Source organism: Aquarana catesbeiana, linkage group LG04 (assembly GCF_042186555.1).
Source record: "Aquarana catesbeiana isolate 2022-GZ linkage group LG04, ASM4218655v1, whole genome shotgun sequence".
Lineage (NCBI taxonomy): Eukaryota > Metazoa > Chordata > Amphibia > Anura > Ranidae > Aquarana > Aquarana catesbeiana.
In genome coordinates, this window is record NC_133327.1 from 395,435,635 (window position 1) to 395,454,602 (window position 18,968).

The 18,968-nt window shown below is 45.0% G+C and overlaps 1 protein-coding gene across 1 annotated transcript in view; it reads right to left on the reverse strand.

Moving 5' to 3' along the window:
• The window catches only part of LOC141141258 (uncharacterized), a 191,424-nt gene that overhangs the window by 4,857 nt on the left and 167,599 nt on the right, over positions 1 to 18,968 (reverse strand). The window contains exons 51-61 of the mRNA XM_073628938.1: positions 17,399 to 17,464; positions 16,258 to 16,323; positions 16,081 to 16,146; positions 15,898 to 15,963; positions 14,614 to 14,679; positions 14,472 to 14,537; positions 14,273 to 14,338; positions 14,069 to 14,134; positions 13,865 to 13,930; positions 13,606 to 13,671; positions 13,405 to 13,470 (exon numbers count right to left, since the gene is read on the reverse strand). Coding sequence (XP_073485039.1) covers positions 13,405 to 13,470; positions 13,606 to 13,671; positions 13,865 to 13,930; positions 14,069 to 14,134; positions 14,273 to 14,338; positions 14,472 to 14,537; positions 14,614 to 14,679; positions 15,898 to 15,963; positions 16,081 to 16,146; positions 16,258 to 16,323; positions 17,399 to 17,464 — 726 coding nt within the window. The remainder of the gene's footprint in view (positions 1 to 13,404; positions 13,471 to 13,605; positions 13,672 to 13,864; positions 13,931 to 14,068; positions 14,135 to 14,272; positions 14,339 to 14,471; positions 14,538 to 14,613; positions 14,680 to 15,897; positions 15,964 to 16,080; positions 16,147 to 16,257; positions 16,324 to 17,398; positions 17,465 to 18,968) is intronic.

Genomic DNA, 18,968 nt, shown 5'->3' on the forward strand with positions numbered 1-18,968 from the left:
ACCTTCCTATTTCTGATTAACTGTACATGTGCTAATTTTAGTTAGCTCCTTGGGGTTCCTACACCTAGGGAGTACATAGGTGTCAGGATATTTCTTGACGAATGGTAAAGTGGTTGTAAAGGCTTTTTTTTATCTATAAAGTAGAAAAGATGTTATGTTTACGTGCTCTGTGCAATCGTGTTGCACAAAGTGGCCCCAAACCTCCTCTTCTGGGGTTCCCCTCTGGCTCTCTTGGCTCCTTGCTATGAGGGCACATCTGCAGGCTCAGCCCCACCCCCGCTCTCTGCTCCCAGGATTTAATTGACAGCAGAAGGAGCCAGAGAGGAGAGAGCAGCTGCACACGGGCACAGCACTGTATTGAGATAGAACTCAGGTAAGTATAAAGTTGATGAGGGGGCTAAACAAAAACTGAGACATTTTTTACCCTAATGCAGGGAATGCATTAGGGTAAAAAATGTCCAGCCTTTAGAACCACTTTAATGCAACCTTTTTCTGAACCTCCTTGCAAACTGCAGTGCGTGGAAGGCAATCACGGGGGTTGCCACTGGACACTTCCTTTGATTTTCCTTTTGGGTGCACCTCTCTACTTGGAGGCAGCTGGGTCTGATGTTGCTAGAGCTGGTAGCGTGCCCATAGCTTAACCCATGATTTCATACCTAGCCAGGGTGCATAGCGTCATGCTTCCATGTGGCTCTAAATGCAGTCTTGTGTCAGTGAAGGTCCCTCCCCTGGGAATGATCAAACTGCTTGCTATGCCAGGTGCATTTATTTTAAAATGTTGCACTCTCTGGGTTAAAGAGACAGTGGTGGCATTCAGCTTTGTGAAGACCATTGCAGAATCTCAGCAGAACAGCTAATCTAGGGCACAGGCTGACTCTAGAAACCAAAGTGTTCTAGAAACCAAAGTGCTTCCTCTGCCACAGGACACCAGGTATGTCTTGCCAACAGGTTACAAGGTAAAATCTTCTAGAGCCAGATTTTAACTCTGTTATCACTAGCTAAAGTGACAAATACTTTTTTTTTGGACTTTTTTTCTCCACAAAAAAAGAATTGCACTTACACTTGACCTTAGGTATCTTTAACAAAAACATAAAAGTGTGATGTTAATAAAGCCTAACCCCAGCTGAATTTGTTTTTCCATTTTGTATAGAGTGGGAATGTGTTTCAGTGTCAGTCTGGATTTATTGTTGCTTGTGACCCCACTTGGATGTTTAGGACTCATTTCCTGTCCGCATCACATGGCATGCTCACCGGGACAGAAAGTGATTACAAATCTATTAACTAGATACAGAGAACTAGGGGGTTAGTGTCTGGTAATATTGATCATTAGTCATGCAGTACCGAGGTCCATCAGCAGGTGTCTCCTGGCAGTTTGGAGCTGTCAGAAGAGCTTTTTCCTGCTGGTATTTTGTCACCTTTGGGCCGCAGTACTGGCGTCCACCAGCGGAGGGATCCTGGCAGTATGGAGCAGGTATTACCCGTTACAGACAGGCATCACCTGACTTTAATTAGCAGCTGCAGTATAAATACCCGGCAAGTGCACACACATCTTGCCTTGGTATTGTCCTTGAGCAGGCTGCATCCTGTTACCCTGATCCTGAAAACCTGATTCCTGTACCTGAAACCTGATTCCTGGAACCTGTTTATCCTGTTCCCTGTCTGTTTCCTGAACCCTGGACCCTGAGCCTTGTATCTGACCCATCCTTTCTGTGATCCATGCATCCTCTCTTTGTCCTGTTTGTTTCCCTTCCCCAGCTGCTGACCTCCCGTTGAGGACCCTGGCCTGGCTCTGTTTATGATCTCGGTATTTAACTTACTTGTATATATTTCTTCTGTTATTATTATTATTTTTGGGGTTCTGTTTTGTATTGGTTGTGGTTCACTGAGTGATATTGGAGGTGGTTGTGTTAAATTTATTCATTTATCTTTAATAAATCATTTATATTTTCACTTATACATGTCTGGGTTTCCTCTGTTGCAGTCCACACAGTTCTGGTCTTTTCTGGTACATGACAGAATACCAAGGCCATCCCTGACCAGAAGTGGCTGCACAGAGGAACCATCTTGGTTCTGCTGACTTTGCTGGAATGAATCCCAATGTGATCCCATATTATGCTCTGCTGGCGTCAGAAAGTGGCGAGTATCTCCGCCAGTCACTAAAAGAGTGGACCAATGACCAGCTACTTGAGATCATCCATTTGGCCCACTCCCTGGTTGACCAGGGCTGTATGTTGTTTGGGGATGTGCAGCTTGTGATCCAAATATGTGCTGAGCTAGCCCTGTCCTGTGTTCCTAAGACCAGTGATGATTTTTCTCCCCCTTTCAGTGCTGATCAGGTGGAGTCTCTGGTGTGGCTGTTAGAGGATGATTCCGCATGCTTTTTTGAGCACTATTCCATCTGTTCTCAGCAGAAGCTTTTGGAGTGTATTCACTCAGTACAGACCCTTGTTATACAGGCAGCATGTGATCCGTCATTTGTCCAACCCATACTCTCAGCATGGTCTAATATTACAACCAGCCCCAACCAACCCACAACAAACCACCTCTGCCATCAGACACCTACCTGCCCACAAGTCTGTCTCCCCATCACCCATGCCAAACTCAGTTGCAGCTCAGTATACATTTCTCCCAACCAGATACTCATATCCGGTCTCTGCTCCCTGTACCTATCCTGCATTAAACCCACCTGCCTCTTCTCAGCTGCCTACTAATCCACGAAAACTTCCCTTCTCTGCCATATCCCAATCCTCCTTTCCAGTCTGCTGCACCCCCCACCTACAGAGCCTCAGTGACTAAACCCAAGAAAAAACAAAAGTTTTTTTCCAACCAAGACGATCCTGCCATTAACCCAAACTGCCTCCACACCCACCAATCTGTCCCAGCCTGAAATGCCAGAGTTTTAGCCTGAAATGCCAGAGTTCCAGCCTGAAGTGCCAGAGTTCCAGCCTGAAGTGCCAGAGTCTCAGCCTGAAGTGCCAAAGTCCCAGCCTGAAGTGCCAGAGTCCCAGCCGGGAGTGCCAGAGTCCCAGCCGGGAGTGCCAGAGTCCCAGCCTGAGTTGCCAGTGTTCCAGCCTGAGTTGCTAGTGTTCCAACCTGAGGTGCCAGACTTCCAGCCTGAGTTGCCAGAGTTCCAGCCTGAGGTGCCAGAGTTCCAGCCTGAGGTGTCAGTGTTCCAGCCTGAGGTGCCAGTGTTCCAGCTGGAGGTGCCAGTGTTCCAGCCGGAGGTGCCAGTGTTCCAGCCGGAGGTGCCAGTGTTCCAGCCGGAGGTGCCAGTGCCTACCTTCCAGTCTGATGTGCCTGCTTTCCAGCCTGATGCGCACACCTTCCAGCCTGATGTGCCAGCTTTCCAGCCTGATGTGCCCGCTTTCTAGCCTGATATGTTCCTGTCCGCTGCCCAGCCTGATGTGTTCCTGTCCGCTGCCCAGCCTGGTGTGTTCCTGTCTGCTGCCCAGCCTGGTGTGTTCCTGTCTGCTGCCCAGCTTGGTGTGTTCCTGTCCGCTGCCCAGCCTGATGTGTTCCTGTCCGCTGCCCAGCCTGGTCTGTTCCTGGCCGCTGCCCAGCCTGACATGTTCCTGCTCGCTGCCCAGCCTGAAGTGTTCCTGTCCGCTGTCCAGCCTGACGTGTTCCTGTCCGTTGCCCATCCTGACATGTTCCTGTCCGTTGCCCAGCCTGACATCTTCTTGTCCGCTGCCCAGCCTGACGTGTTCTTGTCCGCTGCCCAGCCTGATGTGTTCCTGTCTGCTGCCCAGCCTGATGTGTTCCTGTTCCCTGCCCAGCTTGGTGTGTTCCTGTCTGCTGCCCAGCCTGATGTGTTCCTGTCCGTTGCCCAGCCTGGTGTGTTCCTGTCTGTTGCCCAGCCTGATGTGTTCCTGTCCACTGCCCAGCCTGGTGTGTTCCTGTCCGCTACTCAGCCTGATGTGCCACTGCCTGCTGCCAAGCTTGAAGTGCCTGCTGCCCAGCTTGAAGTGCCCGCTGCCCAGCTTGAAGTGCCCGCTGCCCGGCTGGACGCCATGGACTTTCCCCAGCAATGGCTAGTTGGAGTGTCCAGAGGTCGCTCCTTCGAGGGGGGGTACTGTCAGGAAAGGTCCCCTCCGCTGGTAATATCAATCATTTGGCGTGCAGTACTGAGGTCCACCAGCAGGTGTCTCCTGGCAGTTTGAAGCTGTCAGAAGAGCTTCTTCCTGCTGGTATTTTGTCACCTTTGGGCCGCAGTACTGGCGTCCACCAGTGGAGGGATCCTGGCAGTATGGAGCAGGTATTACCCTTTGCAGACAGGCGTCACCTGACTTTAATTAGCAGCTAAAGTATAAATACCCGGCAAGTGCATACACATCTTGCCTTGGTATTGCCCTTGAGCCCTGACCTGCAGCCTGCATCCTGGTACCCTGATCCTGAAAACCTGATTCCTGAACCTGAAACCTGATTCCTGGAACCTGTTTACCCTGTTCCCTGTCTGTTCCCTGAACCCTGGACCCTGAGCCTTGTATCTGAACTGTCCTTCCTGTGATCCATCCATCCCCTCTTTGTCCTGTTTGTTTCCCTTCCCCAGCTGCTGACCTCCCATTGATGACCCTGGCCTGGCTCTGTTTATGATCTCTGTATTTCCCTTACTTATATTACTTATATATTTGTTCAGTTATTATTATTATTTGTGGGGTTCTGTTTTGTATTGGTTGTAATGTACTGAGTGATATTGGAGGTGGTTGTGTTATATTTATTCATTTTTCTTTAATAAATCATTTATATTTTCACTTATACACGTCTGGGTTTCCTCTGTTGCAGTCCACACAGTTCTGGTCTTATTTGGTACATGACAGTTAGTTTTGGTGTCACAAGGGCAAGAAGTGAGAGGTAATCTCAAAAGTAGGGACACTGGCAACAATTAAAACCAGAATTAGGCTTTAAACATATTGTTTGGGACTAGGGATGAGCTTCGTGTTCGAGTCGAACCCATGTTCGACTCGAACATCGGCTGTTCGATCGTTCGCCGAATTGCGAACGTTATGGGCCGTTCGCGCTAAATTCGTGTGGCGCGTCACGGCCCATAATTCACTGCGGCATCGCAGTGCATTGCTGGCTGATGATTGGCCAAGCATGCACTATGACCCGCATGCTTGGCCAATCACAGCGCCGTCAGTAGGGAGAGCTGTAATTGGCCAAAGCCAGGGTGGCTTTGGCCAATTATGGCTCAGGGGATTTAGTACACACCCCACACTATATAAGGCCGCCTGCACGGCGGCCCTGTGTAGTGTGTGTTCCGGTGTGCTGAGAGATAGAGAGAGAGAGAGACAGTGTCATTTGATTTGAGTTAGATAGATTAGGCAGAACAGTCAGTCAGTTAGCTGCACTTACAGTGTATTGTGTATATATATGCATCCCAGGTGTTGCATATATATATATACACTGTATTCAGTTTAGCTAGATCCGTTCCTGTTATCTTCTATCTAGACTATTTACATTTAATGCAGTGCGTCCTGCTCACAGTGTTCAGCTAGATCCGTTCCTGCTATTTACATTTAGTGCAGTCAGTGCGTCCTGCTCACAGTGTTCAGCTAGATCCGTTCCTGTTATCTTCTAGACTATTTACATTTAGTGCAGTGCGTCCTGCTCACAGTGTTCAGCTAGATCCGTTCCTGTTAAATTCCTACTGACAGGCAGGCTTGTCTGGTTACAGTATATAAAGCTACCTGAAGAAAATTACAGGTGTTCTATTTGATCCTATTAGTACCACGGTCAGGCAGCTAGACTATTTACATTTAGTACAGTGCGTCCTGCTCACAGTGTTCAGCTAGATCCGTTCCTGTTATCTTCCTACTGACAGGCAGGCTTGTCTGGTTACAGTATATAAAGCTACCTGAAGAAAATTACAGGTGTTCTATTTGATCCTATTAGTACCACGGTCAGGCAGCTAGACTATTTACATTTAGTACAGTGCGTCCTGCTCACAGTGTACAGCTAGATCCGTTCCTGTTATCTTCCTACTGACAGGCAGGCTTGTCTGGTTACTGTATATAAAGCTACCTGAAGAAAATTACAGGTGTTCTATTTGATCCTATTAGTACCACGGTCAGGCAGCTAGACTATTTACATTTAGTACAGTGCGTCCTGCTCACAGTGTTCAGCTAGATCCGTTCCTGTTATCTTCCTACTGACAGGCAGGCTTGTCTGGTTACAGTATATAAAGCTACCTGAAGAAAATTACAGGTGTTCTATTTGATCCTATTAGTACCACGGTCAGGCAGCTAGACTATTTACATTTAGTACAGTGCGTCCTGCTCACAGTGTTCAGCTAGATCCGTTCCTGTTATCTTCCTACTGACAGGCAGGCTTGTCTGGTTACTGTATATAAAGCTACCTGAAGAAAATTACAGGTGTTCTATTTGATCCTATTAGTACCACGGTCAGGCAGCTAGACTATTTACATTTAGTACAGTGCGTCCTGCTCACAGTGTACAGCTAGATCCGTTCCTGTTATCTTCCTACTGACAGGCAGGCTTGTCTGGTTACTGTATATAAAGCTACCTGAAGAAAATTACAGGTGTTCTATTTGATCCTATTAGTACCACGGTCAGGCAGCTAGACTATTTACATTTAGTACAGTGCGTCCTGCTCACAGTGTTCAGCTAGATCCGTTCCTGTTATCTTCCTACTGACAGGCAGGCTTGTCTGGTTACAGTATATAAAGCTACCTGAAGAAAATTACAGGTGTTCTATTTGATCCTATTAGTACCACGGTCAGGCAGCTAGACTATTTACATTTAGTACAGTGCGTCCTGCTCACAGTGTTCAGCTAGATCCGTTCCTGTTATCTTCCTACTGACAGGCAGGCTTGTCTGGTTACAGTATATAAAGCTACTTGAAGAAAATTACAGGTGTTCTATCCCAGCTTAGTGCAGCTACAGGCCATTAGTATGTCTGGAAGGCCAAGAAGGAGAGGCAGACAGTCACAAGCCAATAAGAGAGGGCAAGCAGGCTCTGTGTCTAGTGCTGGTCGTGGAGACGGTGCATCCTCATCAGCACGTGGCCATGGGACACGCTTGGCCTTTTTTTCGGCAGCTGGCCGTGTTGAGCCGCAACATGCGGAAGACTTGGTCGAGTGGATGACCAAGCCGTCCTCATCCTCCTCATCCTCTCTCACCCATGCCCAGGGTGCTTTGTCTGGCAAAGCAGCGGCCTCTTCCCTCAGCTCAATGTCATCAGTGACTCCTTCCCTAGCTCCACCATGTCCTCATGAGGATTCCCTCGAACTGTTTGACCACAGTGTTGGGTACATGCTCCAGGAGGATGCCCAGCGTTTGGAAGGCTCTGATGACGATACTGAGCTTGATGAAGGCAGTAACATGAGCACGGACAGAGGGGGTGCCCAAGAAGGACAGCAATCTGGCAGTCATGCTCCCCCTGCTGCAGCATACTGCCAGGTTTGCTCCAGTGATGAGGAGGGAGGGGATGATGAGGTCACTGACTCAACGTGGGTGCCTGATAGGAGAGAGGAGGAGGAGGAGGAGGAGGAGGAGGAGGAGGAGGAGGAGGCGGCGGCACATCACCAACGAGGCAGGATGCCCTCCAGGGGCCAGCCTAAGGGCAGCACGTTGACTGCATCACACCCCAAAGCTCCACATGTGCAGGGCGCTGCAGTCTCTGCGCGTTATTCAAAAAGTTCTTTGGTGTGGGCCTTTTTTGAGACGAGTGCATCAGATCGCACCGCTGCTATTTGCAACATATGTCTCAAGCGTATCTCGCGTGGCCAAAACATCTCCCGCTTGGGTACCACATGCTTGACCAGACATATGTTGACCTGCCATGCAGTTCGTTGGCAAGCGTATCTAAAAGACCCACACCAAAGAACAAAGAGGATCTCTCCTTGCTCCTCATCAGCTGAGATTTCCAACCCCACTAGACCTTCAGTCCTCTCTGAGACCTGCAGTGAGAGGAATGAAGGTGTAGAATTAGGTGTGTCACAGCCAAGTACTTGTGGGCAATCTGCTTTTGGTACACCGACGTCAGATTGTACCAGGCAAATTTCCCTGCCCCAGCTGCTGCACCGCCGAAAGAAGTTTGCTCCCAGCCATCCACATGCCCAGCGGTTGAATGCTAGCTTGGCAAAATTGCTAGCACTTCAACTGCTGCCTTTTCAGTTGGTAGACTCTGCCCCCTTCCGTGAGTTTGTGGAATGTGCGGTTCCTCAGTGGCAGGTACCCAAACGCCACTTTTTCTCACGGAAGGCGATTCTGGCTCTCTACCGGCATGTGGAAGGCAATGTCCATGCCTCGCTGGACAGGGCGGTCAGCGGTAAGGTGCATATTACCGCTGACTCATGGTCCAGCAGGCATGGACAGGGACGTTACCTAAGTTTCACGGCGCATTGGGTGACTCTGCTGGCAGCTGGGAAGGATGCAGGACAAGGTGCAGTAGTGTTGGAGGTTGTTCCGCCACCACGCCTCCAAAATGCTGATTGTGACACACCTCTCTCCTCCACCCCCTCCTCTTCTTCTTCCTCCATGGCCTCTTCCTCGGAACCAGCGGTGCTCCGTAGGCGTTCAAGGGGCTACGCAAGTACGCAGGCCAAAAGATGCCATGCGGTGCTTGAGCTGGTGTGCTTGGGGGACAGGAGCCACACTGGGGCAGAGGTTTTGTCAGCTCTGCAGGGGCAGGTTCAGAGGTGGTTGACGCCACGCCAACTTAAGGCAGGAATGGTGGTTTGCGACAATGGCACCAACCTCCTCTCTGCCCTCCGACAGGGACAAATGACCCATGTGCCCTGTTTGGCTCACGTCCTTAACTTGGTGGTGCAGCGGTTCTTGGGCAGGTACCCGGGCTTACAGGATGTCCTGAGGCAGGCCAGGAAAGTCTGTGTGCATTTCCGCCGGTCATATAATGCCAGTGCTCGGCTGACGGACCTCCAAAAGGAGTTTAACCTGCCCAAGAACCGCCTAATCTGTGACATGCCCACCAGGTGGAACTCAACGTTGGCCATGCTGCAGCGGCTGCACACGCAGCAGAGGGCCATCAATGAGTACCTGTACGACTATGGCACCAGGACAGGGTCAGGGGAGCTTGGTTTTTTTTCCCCACGCCAGTGGGCCATAATCAGGGATGCATGCACTGTCCTGTCACCATTCGAGGAGGCCACGAGGATGGTGAGCAGTGACAGTGCATGCATCAGTGACACTGTCCCCCTTGTCCACCTGTTGGAGCACACGCTGCGTGGAATAATGGACAGGGCACTGGAGGCAGAACAGAGGCAGGAAGAGGAGGACTTCCTTAGCTCTCAAGGCCCCCTTTATCCAGACAGTGTTCCTGCGTGCCCGCCGATCACACAGGAAGAGGACGAGGAGGAAGAGGAGGAGGAGGAAGATTGTGTCAGTATGGAGGTGGAGCCTGGCACTCAGCATCAGCAGCAGTCTTTAAGGGATCAGTCCCAAGAAACACATGGACTTGTACGTGGCTGGGAGGAGGTGGCTGCGGACCATGTCGTTCTTAGTGACCCAGAGGACTCCGGACCGAATGCCTCAGCAAACCTACGCTGCATGGCCTCCCTGATCCTGCAAAGCCTGCGTAAGGATCTTCGTATTCGTGGTATCAAGGAGAAGGACCAATACTGGCTGGCAACCCTCCTTGATCCACGTTACAAGGGTAAGGTTGCGGACCTTATCTTGCCATCGCAGAGGGAGCAGAGGATGAAACATCTTCGGGAGGCCTTGCAGAAAGGTCTGTGCAACGCATTCCCAGAGACTGGGAGGTTACAAACTCCTGTTTCTGGACAACGTGTTGCTGAGGCTTCGGTCAGTCAAAGAAGGAGCGGTGGAGAAGGTGGCCGTCTGACCGATGCGTTCAGACAATTTTTTGGTCCGCAGCCCCAAGGTATGATCGGTTCCAGCAACCATCGCCAGCGTCTGTTTTACATGGTGCAGGAATACCTAGGGGCAAGATCAGACTTGGACACCTTTCCCACCGAAAATCCTCTGGGTTACTGGGTCTTGAGGATGGATCACTGGCCAGAGCTTGCACAGTATGCAATTGAGCTACTGGCCTGTCCTGCATCCAGCGTTCTTTCGGAACGCACATTCAGTGCTGCTGGAGGCGTGGTAACCGATCACAGGGTGCGTCTGTCCACCGACTCGGTCGATCGGCTGACCTTCATAAAAATGAATGAGTCTTGGATCACCACCAGCTACCAAGCACCTGATGCTGATGTAACCGAATAATTTTTTTTGAAATCTCAGATCCCTTCAAAGACTGCCTATGCTGATGCTGAGTGACTATCCCTGAGTAATTATCCTCTTCCTCCTCAATCATCACGCTGATAGCTTGTAAGAACATTTTTGGTTCTGGGCGCCACCACCAGTGCCTAAGGCACAATTTTTCAGCCCCTGTTTAACAGGGGCGTGTAATTACAATTTTTGATGTAATACTTTGCAGCAGGGCTCGTTCCTGCATTCCAACTAGAGTGTCTGTGAGGGGTTGCAGTGTTGTGGCACCAGCACCAGTGCCTAAGGCCCAATTTTTCTGCCCCTGTCTAACAGGGGCGTGTAATTACAATTTTTGATGCAATACTTTGCAGCAGGGCTCGTTCCTGCGTTCCAACTAGAGTGTCTGTGAGGGGTTGCAGTGTTGTGGCACCAGCACCAGTGCCTAAGGCCCAATTTTTCTGCCCCTGTCTAACAGGGGCGTGTAATTACAATTTTTGATGCAATACTTTGCAGCAGGGCTCGTTCCTGCGTTCCAACTAGAGTGTCTGTGAGGGGTTGCAGTGTTGTGGCACCAGCACCAGTGCCTAAGGCCCAATTTTTCTGCCCCTGTCTAACAGGGGCATGTAATTACAATTTTTGATGCAATACTTTGCAGCAGGGCTCGTTCCTGCGTTCCAACTAGAGTGTCTGTGAGGGGTTGCAGTGTTGTGGCACCAGCACCAGTGCCTAAGGCCCAATTTTTCTGCCCCTGTCTAACAGGGGCGTGTAATTACAATTTTTGATGCAATACTTTGCAGCAGGGCTCGTTCCTGCGTTCCAACTAGAGTGTCTGTGAGGGGTTGCAGTGTTGTGGCACCAGCACCAGTGCCTAAGGCCCAATTTTTCTGCCCCTGTCTAACAGGGGCGTGTAATTACAATTTTTGAAGCAATACTTTGCAGCAGGGCTCGTTCCTGCGTTCCAACTAGAGTGTCTGTGAGGGGTTGCAGTGTTGTGGCACCAGCACCAGTGCCTAAGGCCTAATTTTTCAGCTCCTGTTCAACAGGGGCATGTAATTACAATTCTTGATCTAATATTTCACAGCAGGGCCCTGTGAGGGCTTACAGTGTTGTGGCCACAGCAACACCTAAGGCCCAAATTTCTGCTGAGTATATAGGGCAGGACCCTACTTTCAAACATCTAACTTACAAACGACTCCTACTTGCAAACGGAAGGAGACAACAGGAAGTGAGATGAAATCTACCCCTAGGAAGGGAAATTCTTTCCTGTAAGAGTTAATATGGGAAAACAATTTCTCCTTTCCACTGATGCTTTCCAATCCTTGTTCCACAAAAAAACCCAAATTTTCAAAAAACATTTTTCATTGGGACAAAAAAGTGAGGTGAAATCTTCTGAAGAGGAGGAAAGACAGCAAAACAAATGTCACAGGGGTGATAACCCTTCCCTATGTTTTCCAAAAAGCTTAGAAAAGATTTTTTGGCTGGAGCTAAACACGTTAAAAATGTTCAAAATTACAAACAGATTCTACTTAACAACAAACCTGTATACTGCTGTTCAGAGTATATAGGGCCTGGTGGCCCCACACCTTTCCTTATTTTAATTTGGGTGCGGGGTTCCCCTTAATATCCATACAAGACCCAAAGGGCCAGGTAATGGACTGGGGGGTACCCATGCCGTTTGTCTCACTGATTTTCATCCATATTGCCATGACCCGACATGACATTAAACCCGCAAGCAGTTTTAAATGAGATTTTTTCCTTTAAAAATGACATTTGGTGCAGGGACTGTTCTAAACATGGGAAACACGCGTCACTTTACAGGCATACTATAGACACCCCCCAGGTACGATATTTAAAGGAATATTTCACTTTTTTTTTTTTACTTTAAGCATCATTAAAATCACTGCTCCCGAAAAAACGGCCGTTTTTAAAAGTTTTTTTTGCATTGATACATGTCCCCTGGGGTAGGACCCGGGTCCCCAAACCCTTTTTAGGACAATACCATGCAAATTAGCCTTTAAAATGAGCACTTTTGATTTCGAACGTTCGAGTCCCATAGACGTCAATGGGGTTCTAACGTTCGTGCGAACTTTCGGTCCGTTCGCGGGTTCTGGTGCGAACCGAACCGGGGGGTGTTCGGCTCATCCCTATTTGGGACATAGAGAGGTCTATGTGGTATTCAGTTGCAAATTACTGAAGTAATCATCATAGTTCATTTATATGGCAAAGAGATGGAAATATTCACTGTTGCAGTGACTGAGATGTAAATAGCAGTCTTCTAACCAAAATAATCCTGCAGAATTCATGTAGATTTCTTCATTCTTTTATAGCTGAAATCAAGACAACTTGTACCACAAAACACAGAAAGCGGTCCTAAATGTGGTTCATTGTATGCATTAAGGTAAAAAACCTTTTGTGTGCAGCTCCCCCTCCAGGCCCCACCTTATACATTACTTACCTGAGCCCAATGTTGATCCAGCACTGTGCAGGAGAGCAGCATCGTTGCTCTCTCTTGCTCCTCACTGGCTCAGATGCATCCAGTGAGGCAGGAGCAGGGGGCAAAGCAGAATCGCACTGTGTATGTCAATGGACACATAGAATTCAGTTCAGGGGTGAGTCTGCATGAGTGCCTCCATAGCAAGCCCCTATGGGCGCAATCAGCAGGGGGGAGAAGTGATGAGCGCTGGCTGGAGACCCTGGGATGCTTTGTGCAAAACCATTGGACAGTGGAAATGTTTGTTATTTTTATTTTTTTTATATTTTTACCTTTACAATCACTTTAAGAGTGCACAGCAGAAAGACAACCTTATCGGGATATCTTTCTTGAAAAAACTGTGTAGTACAATGAACATCACTGGAATTGGGAGGCAAGTATTTTACCAGGCCACCTGCACTTGTGGGAAAATGGGGGTGTTTGGGGTTATAATTAATGGACAAAGTCAGGTATATACAAATGAGAAGAAAGAAAAGTACCTCAACTTGTCTTGATTGTAAATGGGAATTAAAAGTTCTTTTGTCAGATGAATGAATTTTTCCAAAGATTCATTAGCCAGGTATAGGCAGAACAAGACCTCATGAGAATAGATGAATTCTGCTTTATATCAAATACTTTGATTCACAATTTATCAGGCTAATTAGGTATTTCCATCACTATTTATAGAATACATTTATGCCTACATTTGAACACTTATATTGAACTTGAGGTAAAAATCATTACCTTCGCTTGACTGCTTAAGTCCATTAATGCCATCAAAGAAGAGACTCTGCAGGTATTCAAGGAGACCTAAAAGAATAAATATGCTTTAATGGTGTGGTATACCTGTTAGACAAATTGCAACATCAGAAAAGCTACAACTGAAGATTATAAAAGGTAAAGGTGGATAGACTGGTAAATGTATTAAATATACAGTAGTGTTACCTTCTCCAGACTTCTTAAGCCCATTTAGTCCATCAAAGAAAAGGTCTTGCAAGTATTCTAGAAGACCTGAAAAAATTAAGAGCAGCTGCTGGCAAAGGTGTGTGTAATGTGGTGATAATCAAAGCAATGATTATAATAAAGAGAATCATTACAGTGAGATGCATAAGTGTGTATATAAATCTTGTGATTTTGAAAAGAAAGAACTATTGGTTAGGTTAAGCAACAGGTAAAGATGTGATGTCATATTAAGTTATCTCACCTTCTTTTAATTCAGAAATTCTATCGAGTCCACCATAGAACAGACTCTGCGAGTAGTTTAAAGTTCCTAAAAGGAGAAAAACAATTGTATTTATAGCATTTATAATTGAATGGCTTCCACTATGATAATTTGTTATGCCTGATGTTTACAACTTCAGAAAAGCGATTACACATATGCAGGACTAGCAATGCAAAATACTTTTACCTTCTTTGAACTCATAAACTTTGCTGAGTCCATCATAGATTAGACTCTGAGAATAGTTAACAGTTCCTGGAAGAAGATACACAGTTGCATTCCATGTATATATTGGTTTATTGTACATATTTTTGTTTGCTTGCAATTAACAGAAAGAAAAGCTAAACTATTCTACTGTCTAATAATACAGCCTAGCAATGCAGTCATTTTTACCTTCTTTAAACTCGGAAAGTCTATTGAGTCCATCATATAAGAGACTCTGGGAATAGTTAACAGTTCCTGGAAAAGGATACACAGATGCATTCCATGTATATATAGGTGTATTATATATATATTTGTTTGCTTGCAATTAGCAAAAAGAAAAGCTAACCTATTCTATATTTATACAGCCTAGCAATGCAGTGATTTTTACCTTCTTTAAACTCAGAAAGTCTATTAAGTCCATCATATAACAGACTCTGGGAATAGTTAATAGTGCCTGAAAGAAGAGATGCAATTGTATTCAGGGGAAAAATGAAGAGAATGGTAATTATTTGAAATGCAGAATATTTTACCTTCTTTAATGTCAGAAAGACTACTGAGTCCATTATAGAGGAGAGCCTGTGAGTAATTAAAAGTTCCTAGAAGGAGACAGGGAGGTGGATATTTTTACAATTTTGCATTAATATTTCATTTTTATTGATTAAGAAAACATGAAGTACACTACTAGAGTGCCTTGAAAAAGTTTTCATACCGTTGAAATTTCCACATTTTGTCATGTTACAACCAAAAACGTAAATGTATTTTATTGGGATTTTATGTGATAGACCAACACAAAGTGATGCATAATTGTGAAGTGGAAGAAAAATAATAACTGGTTTTTCAATTTTTTTACAAAAAAATATCTGAAAAGTGTGGCATGCATTTGTATTTGGCCCCTTCACTCTGATATCCCTAATTAAAATCTAGTGGAATCAATTGCCTTCAGAAGTCAGCTAATTAGTAAATATAGTCCACCTGTGTGTAATTTAATCTCAGTACAAATACAGCTGTTCTGTGAAGCCATCAGAGGTTTGTTAGAGAACCCTAGTGAACAAACAGCATCATGAAGGCCAAGGAACACACCAGACAAGTCAGGGATAAAGTTGTGGAGAAGTTTAAAGTAGGGTTAGGTTATAAAAAAATATCCCAAGCTTTGAACATCTCACAGAGCACTGTTCAATCCATCTCCTGAAAATGGAAAGAGTATGGCACAACTGCACTTCAAGAAGCACTGAGGTCAGTGTGAAATGTGTCACGTCCTGGCTTTGGGCACTTTGTCTTGTTGGCTGTCATTTGCTGTTTTGGAATAAACACATTGGAATGTTCCTTTGGTGTGCAGCCGTTCTTTTCTTCTCTTCATGTTGTGGGGATGCTTTTCTTCAGCAGGGACTTGAAAATTGCAGTTCACAGATGCTCTCCATCCAATCTGACAGAGCCGGAGCTATTTTACAAAGAATGGGTAAACATTTCATTCTCTAGCAGTGCAAAGCTGGTAGAGACATACCCAAAAAGACTTGCAGCTGTAATTGCAATGAAAGGTGGTTCTACAAAGTATTGACTCGGGGGGGGGGGGAGAATACAAATGCACGCTACACTTTTCACATATTGATTTGTAAACATATTGGAAAACCATTTATCTTTTTCCTTCCACTTCACAATCATGTGCCACTTTGTGTTGGTCTATCACATAAAATCCCAATAAAATAAATTTACGTTTTTGGTTGTAACGTGGCAAAATGTGGAACATTTCAAGGGGTATGAATACTTTTTCAAGGCACTGTATAGTTGAATATACTTTCCCAGAATTACACCCTTACCTTCTTTGAACTCAGAAAGCTTACTAAGTCCATCATAGAAAAGGCTCTGTGAGTAGTTTAAAGTACCTTAAAGCACAGATAAATTGGTGGTTTTGTATTAAATCCATATTTTTTATAGAGTTTAAAACAATTTACAAGCATTTTATAGGTTTTAAAACAATTTACTTTCATATGTATCTTTACCTTCTTTGAACTCAGAAAGTCCATTAAGTCCATCATAGATGAGTCTCTGGGAGTAGTTAACAGTACCTGAAAAACAGAAATAATCATGCTTACAGTATAAGTACAGTTCATTTTAACTGCAGTGCATCAGATATTAAGCTACTCTACAAGCAGACAGACATTTCAAGGCATCTTTACCGTCTTTGAACTCAGACAATCTGTCTACTCCAGTGGAGAAAAGATTCTGGGAATACTCAAGAATATCTAGATAAAAGAGGTATTTGTGTAATGCAGCAACATGCTAAATAGACAAAAAATACTAAGTTAACATAAACTAAAGGTATGCAGTTCATACAGGGCATCACTACATGTAAAATTAACACATATACTGAATAGACTTCAGTATTCAAAAAGGATGCTAGATGCTTGTTTCTTCATATAAGAACACTTAGTCAATCTGTTGGATTACAATTGTTTTAGTGTGATACATTACACTGCGCAACACCCAGAAGGAACCCCTTTGTGGATTACAATTATAAAAACTAGCGAAGACTGAAGACGTCAGGACTACCTTTTCATTGCAGGGCCCTGCATTTAGATACAAAGGATAGTGACTTTAAGGTCTAGAGCAGGGGGAGCTCCCGGGTATATTTGTATATAATTAGATATATTTGTGTCTGTTACTGATTGTTACTGATTGTTACTGATTGTCACAACTATTCCTTATACTGTCACACTACGTTGGTGTGATAGTATAGTCACTGTAACAATTCTTTATATAAATATATTATTTACTAAAAGAAAGAAGTTATTTTTGGTTATTACTAAAGTTTGTGTGCAGTGTTGTCATTTCTCCTGCTGGTGGAGCTACCAACACCCAGGTAGAGGTAACTATAACTGTAAGTGTATTGTTGTGGGTTAAAGTTGATACTCATATTATTACAACACTGCACTACATTTGTGTCAAGGGGATTGAACAATTTAAGAAGGGTGAAGAGCATAGAGGATAGGCCCGCTTTAAACCAGCAGCTCCACCGAGAGTTATTGCTACATTTGTTTGGTCTCAGCAATCCCAATCCCAATCTTTAAGCTTTTTTTTTCTATTTTGATGCAAGGGATGTGGTGCAATCAAAACCTTTGCACCCATATCTACTGTCTGATATTTTACTGATAAAACACATATCTCCAAAGTGTTAAGTCTGAATATATAGTATAAAATAACAAAGCTCACAATTTTTTTTCGGGTTGACAAAAAGCTGGGGTCTTCTGATTTAAAATAAGAAACTTAAGAAAGCTTTTATGTAATTTCATAATTGGAAAATGGTACGAAAAATATTACCTTTTCCAAGTTGACTAAGCTTGTTTACTGAATCATAGAACAGTTCCTGAATGTAGCTGCACAGAACTGAAAAATATAGAAATATATATTTTGAGATGTATCAAGGCTTAAAATGCATGCAGTTTTCTGAATGTTTTTCATGGGGGACATTGTATATTTTGTGTTTTTCTAAAAGTGTTTTGTGTTTTCTTTCCTGAATACAGATTAAAAAAACCTCTGCTGCTCACATGGTATACAGTGTACAAGTGCATTAACATTAATTTCTGCAGAACTGAAAATGCGCGTTGACAAAGAAAACTCCTGCAGATCGATTTTCCCATAGTGCACTTTAGTTCATCGCAGAGAAGCAAATTGACTTGACTGAATGGTATAATAATCCTCTTTGTTGCAGTTTCCCTGTTGATAGGCTTTTGAAATTGCTAATTATAGGCCATCAGTGGCTTCAGTACATTTAAGCATGCAGCCAGTGAAATCAAAATGAAAACAGCATTTTTGCATATGTGTTCCAAGTCAGTAGCACAGTATTAAAGCCATAAGATTAGCATGGCAACTCGTCATCCAGCATTTTCAAAATGGCAACCTATATAATTAACTTACTGCAGGTTCCTTTCACAGACTTCCTCCCTGTTATTTTTCTCATTTGAGGCACATTGTATTCATCTATTTTCTCTAGTTTCTTTAAGAATTACTGTGATACTTACTGCCCCCTGGACCAGTATCAAACTTTCTTAATGACTTCTCTGCCTTGCTACCCTATTTTCTCTCTTCTGAAATCCCCAATCCCCATATCTTTCTCAGTGACTTCAATATCCCTGTTAATACTAACACTCCTGCTACGTCTAAAATTCTCAGTCTAACCTCCTCTTATGACCTGAAGCATTGGATACATGCTTCTACTCATGCTGATGGCAACACTCTTGACCTTGTTTTCTCCTACCTATGCTCCCCGGGCAACCTCTCCAACAATCCTTTCCCTCTCTCTCTCATCACTACCTTATTTGTTTCTCTCTCTCCCTGTCATCCACCTCCTTTCCCTCCAACTGCCTAACAGTTACCCATAGAAACCTTCGCTACCTTAACCCTTCTCTTTTCTATTTTGCTACTGACCATCCCTTTGACAAAATCTCACCCCTGTCCTGCCCAAACCTAGCCACTTCAACAGTTCCGTGTCATCCTCCCTAGACATGCTTCCCCCCCACTACACACAGGATCAGGCCCTGACCCCTAAAATCTTGGCAGACAGATGACACCAGAAGATTAAAAAAAAGTAGCTACACTCTTGAGCACCTGTGGCGTAAGACCAAGTCTCAGAAAGATTTAAAAAAATATAAATCTGCCCTCCAAAAATACAATTCCTGCCTCCAAGCAGACCTATTTTATCACTTTCCTTACCAGCTTATCCTGTCACTGTCAACTCTTCTCTACCTTCAACTCTCTACTTCTTCCTCCACTGCCTCCACCCATTACCTCACTCACTGCCCAGGAGATTGTCAATCACTTCAAAAATAAGATCGATTAAATTATTGATGAAATCTCCACTGTACAGATACCTTCCATACTTAACACATCA